The 13,656-nt window shown below is 35.4% G+C and overlaps 1 protein-coding gene across 1 annotated transcript; it reads left to right on the forward strand.

Annotated features, from left to right (window-relative positions):
* The first annotated feature begins 454 nt into the window (after positions 1-454).
* Positions 455-7,994, forward strand: LOC115448092. The gene is made up of 6 exons (XM_030175392.2): positions 455-676; positions 2,027-2,177; positions 4,718-4,835; positions 5,728-5,862; positions 6,164-6,377; positions 7,496-7,994. The coding sequence occupies exons 1-6, from the start codon at positions 514-516 to the stop codon at positions 7,648-7,650; spliced, it is 936 nt and encodes a 311-aa protein (XP_030031252.1). The 5' UTR covers positions 455-513; the 3' UTR covers positions 7,651-7,994.
* Positions 7,995-13,656: the final 5,662 nt, after the last annotated feature.

A 13,656-nucleotide genomic window follows, 5' to 3' on the forward strand; every position in this document is an offset into this window, starting at 1 on the left:
CTATAGAGAACTTCTCAGTTGTACAGGTTTCCTCACGGTGTTTTCCTTCACCGTTAAAGCGAACGATAAATTCACAAATAATACACACATGATTTTTTAGAAAAGTCAGAGGTGTGTGCCCTTAGGATTTGAACCTGCGGACATTCGTCTCGGCAGTCCGTGCCACACCAAACTAGGCTATCGCCGCTCTTTTTGACAATTACGTATGGTTAAATCGGATGAAAATGGATGCATGGGTCCATGGAGATGGAAGTTATGTTTAAAAACATACATGAATCGATTGTATTATTCAATAGTTTGTTTATCGCTATTTTCTTGAAAATATTTATTAATCACATCATAACCATCTCATTTTCATCCTCATATCGTCTTGTTTATGCTGATTAATTTTATCGAATCATTGCTCAAGAAGAAAATATTTGATATAGTATTTTGTGTACTTTTTTCCAGTAAAGTAATAAATTGAGAGTATTATAAAAAATATTACTAGACCGATAATCGTAAATCGGCATCATGGACGCCATTCTAGAAGACAAGTTGTTACGGTACACTCCTGACACTATGCAGGCGTTACGAAGGCTCTGTAATTTAGACAAACCCGGTGACATGGACTTTGCAATAACAGCACTACAGGATTGGTTGAAGAAACAACAACATTTGACTAAAAAGGATTACTGTAAGTTTTTTTTATTTAATTTAACCACTAGGAGTTGTTCGTGGCTCCGTCCGCATGTTTTTACACGTGTACGGCAATGATGATTACCCTCGGCAGTCGACATAATTATGCCGATATCTTTGAACTGGATATCACAAAATTTTGCACCTATAACATTAGTAATGGTCGCCTAAATAAATCAAGCCCACCTTTGAGTTAAGTCTCAAGTAGATATTTAATCTATTGAATTATTTAAGGCGATACCTCAAGGTAAATTTTCATACATTTTATTTCACCTTTAATCTGGGTAACTAAACAAGTATTGGCAAGTAAAGAATTTAAATTCTCGTCTAGTTAGTGATTAGTTCTCGCAGTTGAAAGAAAAATGTAAAAATAATTAATAATCATGGATATTTCGGCCTTTAAAATTTAATATGACGAAATTTTAAAGGCCGAAATATCAATACTTGTTTAGTTACCCAGATTAAAGGTGAAACAAAATGTATGAAAATGGACCTTGAGGTATCGCCTTAATCTTTTTTTTAATTGCTTTGAATGACAAGACGAGTTTGCCGTTCGCCTGATGGTGACCTATACGACCGCCCGTAAACAGAAGAAATACCATCCAACATCTTGGATTACAAAATACTGTTTGGTATTCCACTGCTCCCTTAACACATGAGATATTAAGTCTTATTATGTCCAGTAGTTACACTGGCTACAATGTTCTTCAAACCGGAACCCAACAGTGACTGGCGAACTGTCGGTAGAAATAGAGATTGCAGTGGTAACACGGGCGGACTCTGAAATATGAGAGACCTACCACCAATGCTATTTAATAAACCAACCTTAAGCTGTCATTTAAGGAGATTGTTGTTAGCAGAGTTACCAATGTTTAGTGAACATAACTCAGGGGCCTGATTCTCTATCCCGCACGTTATTTTAACAGTGCGTAACAAGCACGTAACACAACGCATCATGTTTAGGACTATAGAAATTTGGCTTACAGAATACCATTCCACGCACATTTCTCGAAGATAACATGACACGGCCGCGTTACGCGTTTACACTATCATACAGAATAAGGGCCCAGCTGTCAAAATCCATATACTGCGACTTAAGATATCATTTGAGTTGTTGTTAATATCTTCTCATTAAATAACGACGGTATTCAGATGCTTACTGTATTTGACAACGTGTGAGAGAACACTTGAGAGCGACACTGAGTAGTATTTATTGATATGGTACAAGGACTCGTTGAACTTCACTGTTCTTTGTCATAAAATACGTCACTGACAATACTCACATTGGAGAAATATAAAATTTTTAACTTAATTTAAATATGCCTAAAGTTTAATATTTATATTACAGCAAGATCCTATTTGGAGACATTGATAATTCTACAAAAAGGTTCGTTAGAGAGATCAAAAGCTCAAATAGAGAATATTTGCGCGATCCGAACATTATTGCCTGAATACTTTGAGGTTAAAGAAGACGAAGAGATATTTAAACTGGATGGCTTGTAAGTTTTAATTATAATTCAATATGAAATTGGCTGATTGGGGAAAAATGATTTTGGTCCTTTTAAAAAGAAGTTTTGTATTTTTGATTCATTTTATTATCATATACGCAACAAAGATAATATGAAAAAGAAATTCTTCTGTGAAATGAGCTTCAAAATTGGTTGAAAGATAAATAAAAAATAAAATAAAATACTTTATTTATCACGTAGGCGAACAAAGTTGCACTTATGATACGTCAAAACAAAGAATAAGAATAATTATTATTTCTAAACAACTATTAAAATCACTTATATAACTATGGACATTTTAAATTAGGGATAAAGTTTATACAAAAGACAAGGTACAAACCGAAGTAACCAGCTCGGGCTGGCAAGTAGGGGGAAATAGAAGGGTAACGCATCGCGATCCTCACCGGCGAGGACATGAGCCCTAATCTAGCTAACCTACCAGCCTTTCACTAGCTACCTAAGTGATGACTACCCGAAGAAGAAAGGCAGAAAGAAACTCCCGGGCTTTCTTTTTTTGTCATCAATTGTTCAGTACTTCTTTTGTATTTTTTTCCAAGTCTTTCTTGTACATAGTCACAATAGTTATATAAGCTAATGCACGCACATCACCGTTAACATGGGATAAGATGAAATCCAATCGACTAAACCTGGAGCGGCATAAAATAAAATTAGCGAAAGGAAATAAAAGAGAACATAGATTCATACTTAGATAACGGCGTACAACGTGCATTCGCCTACATTTACAATCATAGTTTTCAATCATGAGAAAAGAAATAAAAAAATAGTGATATTAAACAGACAAACACAACATGATCGGGTGGTCGTCTTTCAAAAATTACATTTCATTAAGATATGATATGATTATGTTAAATTAGAATTATAGAAATGTCATTATTATAAAAAAGTATGTGAGACATGTAACAAAAGACATTTTTAGGCAGTTAATTAATTACTAATGTGTGCTAACATGGTGGGTCATTGTGTGCAGGACAAACTTTCCAAACCGTCTGATCATTAAGGTAATCAGATACAGTATAGTATCCTTTACACATTAATTCACGCTTAACATAACACTTGAATTTTTGTTCGGTCAAATTGGTAATTTCGAAGGGCAGTTTATTATAAAACTTAATGCTGTTAACTAAGAAAGATTTATTGGTTTTACAGAGCCTATGATTAGGGACAACCAATTTATTTTTATTTCTGGTATTTAGACTATGCAAGTCACTGTTTTTAATAAAGGTACTAAGGTTTTTACGGACGTACATTATATTCTGAAAAATATATTCGGCCGGCAAGGTCAGTATATTCACCTCCTTAAACATTTGCCTAAGGGAATCATGAGAGCGAAGGTTGTAAATAACTCTAATCGCTCGTTTCTGCAAGATAAAAATGGTCTGCAGATCTGCAGCAGAGCCCCACAGAAGAATACAATAGGACATAATGCTGTGGAAGTATGCAAAATACACTAGCCTTATTCATATTTGAAATGTTGTTGTGAGCAAAAGTGGGGGCGTAATGGGGCTATCGCGTTGTCCTTTTCTCACTCATGGAGCTTTATGGCCGGTAACACTGTGTGACGTCACATTTCATTATTACTGTAATTAGACAGTTTTCCTTTCTACCAAATTTCAAAGCTTTATAACTTATATGTTGTTGCGTGGGTTTAAAAATTCTTTTCCCGATAGATTTTTAAATGAAATAAATTTTTGATAAATGTATTTAAAAACGTCGTCAACTACCGTATTGTCTAAACTACAATTAAGTTTGATGTACATTTTTTTCTCTTAATTTTTTAATTGCTACATAGAATAAAAATGACTCATTTTTGACGAAAAACTAATTGGTGATGCAAAATGTTTCGTCAAAGAAATATTCTAATATGTGGTGGGTACTTTCTACTGTAGTGGGTACTATGGGGCTTCAGTTTGCTTAAAATAAGGTGCAGTGAAGCCACTGTGCCGAGCGACGGTAAAAAAATAAAAAATGATGACGCTATAAATCCCTATTCCATGGAACTTTCGTATCAAGTATTTAAAAACTCAGATAATCTATTATTAGTCAAGGGAGAAAATTACTGGGATAAAAAGTAGCCTAATTAATCTACAATATAGAGCAAATGTGCGTCAAATATCATCAAAATCCGTTGACTTTTAACATAATAATAATAATATCAGCTTTGTATTATATACTGTCCCACTGTTGGGCACGGGCCTCCTCTACTACTGAGAGGGATTAGGTCTCAGTCCACCACGTTGGCCTAGTGCGGATTAATAGACTTCACACATCCTCGAAATTCCTATAGAGAACTTCTCAGGTATGCAGGTTTCCTCACGATGTTTTCCTTCACCGTTAAAGCAAGCGATAATTCACAAAGAATACACACATGACGTAGAGGTGTGTGCTTTTTTGATTTAGACCTGCGGACATTCGTCTCGGCAGTCCGTTCCACAACCAACTAGGCTATCGCCGCCTTACTTTTAAAAGTAAGTAAGATATAAAATTATCCATTGTGTATCTATTCTTTACAGGACTTTTGACTTGCTTCCGACGCTCACAGAAGATTACTATAGAGTATTGGCAGTCAAACACTTCGCTCGTAATGGCGACACTCAACGATTTTTCAAAATCTACAAATGTGCTATTCGTGTAAGTAACATTTTTTCTGGTTATGAAATCGTACACCGAATTAAAAATATTTATCTTGCAAAGATGTATAAGTTTAAATCTAAGCCGGTAGATCGAATTATATTTGGAGTAGGGGCAGGTGGATAGCTTAGGTTATATCAAGAACTAAGTTTGGATTGGTTGGATTTTTGATAGAAGTAAACGCAGAAACAGCTAAACGTATTTCGATGAAATTTCGCACACGGATATACCATGTCTTGTATTAACGCATAGGCTACTTTCTAACCCGTTAACTTTCTCTCATAGTAAATTATGGATTTTTTAAAATTTGATTTCTAAATAGATGACACTAGTGTCCTACAGGTGGTGTTATGACTCACTACAGAGTTATAGGTACCCTTGTAGCGGAAACGGTTTGTTACGCCGGTGAACCGAAGGCAACACTTAGTTACGAAAATGTATTAACTCAATCTTGAAAAACAAAAATGTTTCTACGTCTTTTTCTATTATAACGGGAGTATTGTATTCATCTCTCTAACTTCATGGATATAACAATAATATCAGCCCTGTATTATATACTTGCCCATTGCTGAGCACGGCCTCCTCTACTACTGAGAGGGATAAGGCCTTAGTCCACCATACTGGCCTAGTGCGGATTGGTAGACTTCACATACCTTCGAAATTCCTATAGAGAACTTCTCAGATGTGCAGTTTTCCTCACGATGTTTTGCTTCAAGCGAACGATAAATTCACAAAGAATACACACATGATTTTTTAGAAAAGTCAGAGGTGTGTGCCCTTGGGATTTGAACCTGCGGACATTCGTCTTGGCAGTCCGTTCCACGCCCAACTAGGTTATCGCCGCTTGGATAGCGTTTACTATTAAATAAAGTTCGTGCGTCTGCTGTTTTAGATGACTGAATACGCAATGGCCACGGACTACTGCCGCGGGCTAATTTGTATTCTTGACTTCAGAGATGTCGACATTGTAGACTACATAGGTGCTGTTAACATCAAGGAATTCTATCAGTTTATACAAATAATGACGGTAAGTTCTCTTTAAAAGCCTTGCCGTTAAAATCGCAGAAGAAATTATCATTTAGAATATCGAAAGTCTTTTGTCACTCTTTAGGTTATTCTTTGCAAAAAATATTTTGATCTGTTGGTGCATTGTTTAAACGACAAAGTAAGAAATACTTTCGATTTATGTATACCAATATTAGAGGTCACAATTAATACGATATTGATGAGTATGAAATTATTATTCATTTTACGGCTTTAATCAACTGCGCAACATTTTAACATAAAATACACGACATCAAATTTTAGAAATCATTTTAAAATTACAGAAAAGCTATGCTTTAAGTATAAAGTATATACATGCAATAACACCATCAACAGCAGCAAACGCTTTCGTCAACTTGGTAAAGAAGATGCTCAGTAATAAAATAGCAAATCGCTTCTACGTACATAAAACGATAGAACAATTGTACGAATACGTGGCCCGAGACAAACTGCCTTCAGAATTTGGTGGTCACGGGGAAGCACTAGCTGATAAGCACAGTAAGTTTGTTTTGTTTGCAAATATAAGATTAATACTAGTCCTGCGTTATGTTTTGCCCACTACTGAGAATGGAACTCAACTGCTGAGAGGGTTTTCAAGCTTGGTATACCACGCCGGTCTTATGCTAGTTAATAGATTCCTCATATCTTCGAAATTCTTGTAGTGAAGTCTCAGATGGGATAGCTTGCTTACGATTTTCTTCCCCTTATTATTGAATGATAATTTATTAACAAACGCACGTAACTTCAAAAAGTCAGAGGCAGTGTACCTTGTATTTTTGGGCACCTTCGTCGCAGCAATCCATGTCCGATTACGGTTTTTTCAATTTTCCCAATTATTTGTATAACCAGACCAACTTGTTCGACAAACGTTTACTGTGGGTGTCCATAATTCCGATTCCACCGAGTAATTCCATGTCAGCCAAAGCATTACCATATATATCTAAAAATATAATTGAAAATGTGGGGGGATTTATTATTTTTTGGAACCGATTGGTACGGTAATTAATACAATATTGTAATTTTCAACCATTATGACGTAATGTTCAAGTCGGAAGAAGTTACGTCTATATAACATTTGCAATAACACCTAATATTAGATGTTTGAATAATTATTGCTAGCAATAATTGTCAGGGCATTAGCCTAATATTGTTTAGAGGCAAGCGATTATGTGATAAAAGGATCGCTCAAACCCCTTTTTTCTATAGAGGGTACGAAGAAGAGGCCTTACTGCATCTAATGGTAAATAAAGAGATGCCTAATATAGAAAAAAACCGTAAAAGGACTCGTATATGATTATTATTTAGGCCATTAATGCCTATAACCGCTGACGAGAAATTCCTCACCATTTCTTTTCATAGCAATAATTAGGCTTAAGTGATTGAGTCTTAGGCTTAGTTTGTGAATTAAGATAAACTTAAATCCCAGAATGCCCAGTTACAGTGTTTGTAACGTCCAGACTGGAACACAAAGAACTAATACATTGCTTGGAGACAAAAATGGATATTGTAGTGGAACCTATTTGAAGGAATCTGGCTTAGGAGATATAGGCACATATTATATTTAAATGAGTCGGAGTAAGATAACAAATATTAAATAAAAAACTAATTTATTTCAGTAAAATGGGTGGAAGCGCTGACGTCCAAGAAGTTGATCGAGCATTTAAAAGAAATGAGTGAAGCGAAATCAACGCAAGCGAACAAAATGAAAGACACGATTAGTGATCCGGATTTAGGAATATCAGGAAGCTTCCGATCATTGAATGTGGATTAAACATGACTAAAATTTAATTTATAACATGTAGGTCTATGCAGAAAAAATATAGTCCAAAAAAGTATTTTTTATTTAAAAATGTATTGTGTTTAGAGGATTTTATATGTAAGAATGATTGTGTAATAGTTAACGCGTTTGCAACTTCTCAATTAACGTTTTTTTTTACCTTCATCATATAACCAAATTGAGATTAAAAGTACATCCTTATTCAAATGTAAACCGTGTACAAATTGAAAAAGAAATTACTTCGGTTACACTCTGATCAGATAAAATGTTAAACAAACGGCTTAAACTTGTTCAGGAGAATCAGTAGGTAACAATAAATGAAATCGCAATAAATGAAACACGCCGTTTTATTCCTTTTAACTGTTAATTTTACCCTGAGGCTGCGTTAGTCGAAATCAATTTAAAGATCGTATATTTCGGAAAATCCGGCGCCGCAGCGTCATTCGAAAAGAGCTTTTCTTCTGTAGGTGCGAGGAGTAATTTTATTTTGGCACCGAAACAAATTCGACGGGTCTTTAGGATGATTTAAATCCCAGAGTTTTTCAAGTGTAAAGTTTAAATATTGTTTTGAAGGTGCACGCATCACTGACTTTAATGGAATTTTTAAACGGGAAAGTGAATCGGTGTTTTTGGTATTTGATACAATTTGCACTTAGATTTTATGACATTTGAGCACTTTTTAGATAGTGTTCCAAAATAATACTTGATTACGCGCATTCTTTAAAATTTGCTAGATCATCTTGTTACAATAATTTGTATGAGATAATTGCAAAAATATTTTGGCGAACACTATTTTAGATTTAGAGGCAATGGCATAAAGTGCGTTTTTGAAATCATGCAGACGTTGTAAACTTTCAATTTTTTTTATTACTGTTAAAAGGCTGATACGTGAGACATATTATCGCTAGGACATTGATTCGCATCGAACATAATGTTCTTGGCATTTGATTATTTTTTATAATATTATTTTCTAATTATTTTTTCCTGTAATTTATTTTTAAAGTAGTTTGCATTTGTTTTATATTTATAACTAGCTTTTGCTCGCGGCTTCGCCCGCGTGAAGGTGTTTTCCAGGATAAAATTCCACTGTTTGATAAAAGTCTTGCTACATATTTTCCCGGTACTTATAGGTTCAAACTAATTTTATCCCCAATCTATAATTTCAGTTCAATCAGTCGAAAATCTAAGAACATTTATACAAACTTTCATCCCCTATTTTATCCCCTTAAGGGTAGAATTTATCAAAATCCTTTCTTAGGGGATGCCTACGTCATAATAGCTTTATGCATGTAAAGTCTTAGCCCGATCCGTCCAATGGTTTGGGCTGTTCCTTGATATATCACTGTCAGTCACCTTTGAGTTATATATTATATTAACAACTGAAGTTAGCTAAAATTGAGTTTCTCGAAGCCGACCACTATTTATGTACTATGTATTTTGAGACTATGCAATTTTGTCGCGTTCGCGATTCACTTTCACTTTTGTTGAGTTTCAGAACGCGATATTAGATCCTCCAACGCGCACGCGAATTTGAACTTTATACAGCGGTAATAAATTACAAATTGACTCTCCATTTTATTTAGAAAACGTTTGTATGGGAAATAGAAAAATGCTGTTTTGAGGATTTTCCCGGCAATTATTCGAATTTTTCTCACCTTTTAAAACTTCCCTAGACCTCCACGAATAATTCAAGACCAAGATAAGATAAATCCGTTCAGCCGTTCTCGACTTTTAGCGAGACTAACGAACAGCAATTCATTTTTATATATATAGATGATAGATGTTATATTGTTTATTATTTTGTAAGCCTTCTTGAAAATAAAAAAAAATTACGTCAACATTTGAAGAGATGTCCCATCATTACAATAATTGATCCGTCTAAATGAAGTTAAAGCATGATATGGCACAATTATCATCCAGCACCACCTAGTGATTATTACTGAGGCTACAAGATGAAATAGATAATTAGAAGGCCTAACGGCTCATGTGTCAAAGTCATATTGACAATTAGGAAAAAATATCCAAGTATAACACCAGATGGCCATAGTAAATCCTAAATTGCGGTAGCAGAATTTGCACGACACGCAGCATATATACCCGCTCTGAATGACATCCGTTGGAAGGGCTGCGGTTGGTCAGTCGCATCATCTGCCTGACTGGAGATCCCATCCATACAGAAACGCAAACATCTGTTCTTCTACAGTGACCCATATAGTATTTCGCCAATAAATTGACAGAATTAGCGCGGTGTCTGTGACCGTAATCATTTTGAAAAATAAACCATTATTAATTTAACATAATATTATCAAATCTATCCCTGGTTTCGGAGATTCTGCCTTTCGACGCCATAACTAGCTAGCTGTTAATCTTCTTTTGATAGAAATGAGTAAAACGAGTATATACAGTAATACCCATGTCTTTCCTTTATAAAATAATGTCACGTCCCAAGTTTTCTTCTCTATAAACTTATAATCCTAATCCATTCCTTTATCTTACTCCCCCCGCCGATCCTCACACTTCATCCTGCCTTATTGTCTATGAACGGTAACCGGAGCATCGACTGGGATCCTCAACGTTCCCGGAGACACGCGCTCGTCACTTCATCTTCAAGATCGTTGCGATCACCTAATACTTTTTGCCCTCTTGAAGGGGACATCATAGTAGTGCCTTTGTATTATCTGGTCTATTCTCTTGCCCATTCGTTGGCATACGCCCTACCTATGCCTAACAGACCACTTCAAACAAGAGACAAACTATTTAAAGAAGAAACAACACACGTGTTTTTAAAGTCCTGTATACATATTAAAACACCGTTTACGTTAGTTTTACTAGGAAACTCGCGGGTCCTGTTATTCTATGCACATATTTGCTCCACTCAACTTTTGCTATTGTTCTCTACTTATTTGTTGCGAATGCGTTTACCAGAAGTTTCTGGAAGGCACAATCGCTTGAATAATTGTGTTGTGATATGTTGATGTTGGTATACATTAAGTTTTTATACAATCTTTACATACAACAAAGTCCTTGCAGCATCGGAACGCGGTAAACTCAAAAAAAAAACCGAAAGGATTGCTATGAAATTTGGTGTAGACGACGCGCCTACTCTCGCTAGCTACGTATCGACCCCTCAAATCACCGGTAAGTGTAGGGAATAACTAAAGAAGTGCGTGCATGTATTGTGCCGACCCTTTAATAGTATTAGGAACGTTATAAAGACGATATGGACATTATAGGTAGGTGTGAAAAAGATGTGATATATGTTAACTTTTTGCTTACGATTTTAATTATAACTGGCCACTATATAATGTAGAGGAATTGACGAATATTAGTGTTGCCCAAATTCAGTCTTGGTCTTGCAGTCTTGGTCTTGTTCTTGCGTTTTTGCAAGACCAAGACCAAGAACAAGACCGCGTATTTTTAGCAAGACCAAGACCAAGACTGACCGTGCAAGACTTGAGCAAGAACAAGACATAGCCTGCAAGACTCTTGCGTCTTGCAGCTAGGACTTAGCGCTATTTCACTGAGTAGTTAGGTGTAACAGTTCGGTGTATAGGTAGGTACGCTTAGGAATTCTATGAGACGCAAAAACTGTATCAAAGAATATGAAAAACTGGACCTATGCGCATTACGACTAATACCATAAACATAGCGAATAAAAAATATCTATTAAAATCAAACTGAGTGCATGCATAGCTATGTTTTAACCATCGGCACTTTGATAATGCGGCATCAAAGGTTTTGTACTTACTTCTCAAAGAAATTTGCCGCTTTTCGGAAGTACATGGTTATGATACACGCGCCGGCGGCTTCTTTTGAAATCTAAAACAATCGTTGCCGCCACGCCGAAATCATAACATTTGACACTATTTGATTGCCGCCATAGGGCGTAGGTATACTCATGCAAAATAATTTCGAATTTTAAGAGTACCTACAGGTGTTCCAAAGAATAAATAAGTTTCAGAGTGCTTAGAATGAAAATGAATACATTATACTGATCACGCAAGTAGTATTATGATTGGGATAAAATGGTAAGGATAGCCCGACTAGAAATTTAAAAGTGCGACCAATGGGGCCCCTCTTGGGCTTCCCTCTTGGGGCCCACTTTGGGATGTCACGCAAAGCCCTCTTGGGCCCCCATTGGGAAATCCCAAATGGGCCCCCATTGGGAAATCCCAAATGGGGCCCAATTGGGAAATCCCCATCAGATCCCAATCTAAATTTATAAAAAATCTAAAATTTCAAAAAATCAAAAATAATTTTGAATTACGGACTCTGATGGTACTATAACTTTATATTTCGATTAGAAAGTGAACTATTGGTTAAATGCATCCTTGTCGTCAGTTGGGCTCGAACTCGGGTCCTCTTGATCATCAGTCGTTCACGTTACCACTGGTCCAAGCGGGAATATTACATTCGTCGCTTTATTTGATGTACATCGAATCAACTAGATGATATTACTAATATTGCGGTTAAATGTTTAATATTTGTTTCTGTTTTTCGTTTATCTTAGTTAGATTTATTCAAGCGGAACTATTAGCAATAATTTACTATTTCAACGTTGGGATTTCCCACTTAAATCCCACTCAAGCCCCAATTAGGAAATGTTAACAATAATTTTTCATTTTTACTTTGGGATTTCCCACTTTGGCCCCACTCGGGTCCCAATTGGGAAATATTAATAATAATTTTTCATTTTTACTTTGGGATACAATGATAAATCGTAAAACTCTTTTATTAAATTTCTTATAAGTTGAAGGTTCAATCTCTTTCTAGACAGATAAGTATTGTTCTTTAAAATACAGTCAAGTTATTGTAATTAATTTGTTTTTTACATGTTTTAGCAAATGTAAGCTTATAAATCATAAATGTTTATTAAGAAACAGTTACTTTCATGGAAAACGACATATAGGTCAGTTGATTTTTCGAATTTCTTATCAAATCTTCAGTTATTTATTAATCTGCTTGATCTTTACTATGGCTATGTTAATTCAAGCTCACAATGTTCCAATTCTAATACGTTTTTCTAAGATTTAAAGTAAACTTTAATAAATAGTAATAGACTAATAGGTAATTGCAAGACTTGCAAGACTCTTGCTGCAAGACCAAGACCAAGACCAAGACTGGGAGCGCAAGACCAAGACCAAGACCAAGATCAGGTGTATTGGCGCAAGACCAAGACCAAGACTGGCTAAGTCTCGTCTTGTTCTTGCATTTGGGCAACACTAACGAATATATTAAAAAAACAAAAGTGCATCGGCGTTTTTGTGAGTAGTTCTCAATGAAGTGGCCAAGAATCTAAAAACACCTAAAAACTTATTGACGCCATTGAATCTTCTTTACTTTCCAATCACAGAAAACAAATTTTAAGTGGTTTCTCTGTTTTACTTTTAAAACAAGATAATGCTAGGCTACATGCTGAAGTCATCCCATCAGATTATTTACGGCATCATGTAATGCGTGTACTGGAGTGGCTTTCCATGAGCCCTAAATTAAATACAATTGAACATATTTGGGACTTGCTTGACAGGCGAATCTGGAAGCGATCTATTTATTACACCTCAAACACTGTATCAGCTCGCTGAAGCGTTCATATAAGGATGGGAGCGAATTCCACAAGAAGACATTTGGAGGATCATATGAGACAACGCATCGTTGTCAAACTCTGATTAGGGCTCATGGGGATAGGGATGTAGGAGAAGAGGACACAATACTCAAGACGAATTTTTAGTCAATATAAGAATATTTCTGTGATGGTTCTTTTTTATGACCAATTAGCTTTTAGCGAACAATGAACATTTTAACTATGTTTTTTTATTAGAATTAAATACAATTAGAGTTTTTTTATTACTGATAATTAAAAAATTAACAAAGAAAAAATTACCATAAAAAATATTTTAAACGTAATTATAGTTTTAACAATGTGAAGGACAAAAATCGTGGTCCCCTAATAAAATTGTTTTGTGTAGTATATTAGAGTATATTGCGGAAATCCATTTTCTG

This window comes from Manduca sexta, chromosome 9, assembly GCF_014839805.1.
Source record: "Manduca sexta isolate Smith_Timp_Sample1 chromosome 9, JHU_Msex_v1.0, whole genome shotgun sequence".
Taxonomy (NCBI): domain Eukaryota; kingdom Metazoa; phylum Arthropoda; class Insecta; order Lepidoptera; family Sphingidae; genus Manduca; species Manduca sexta.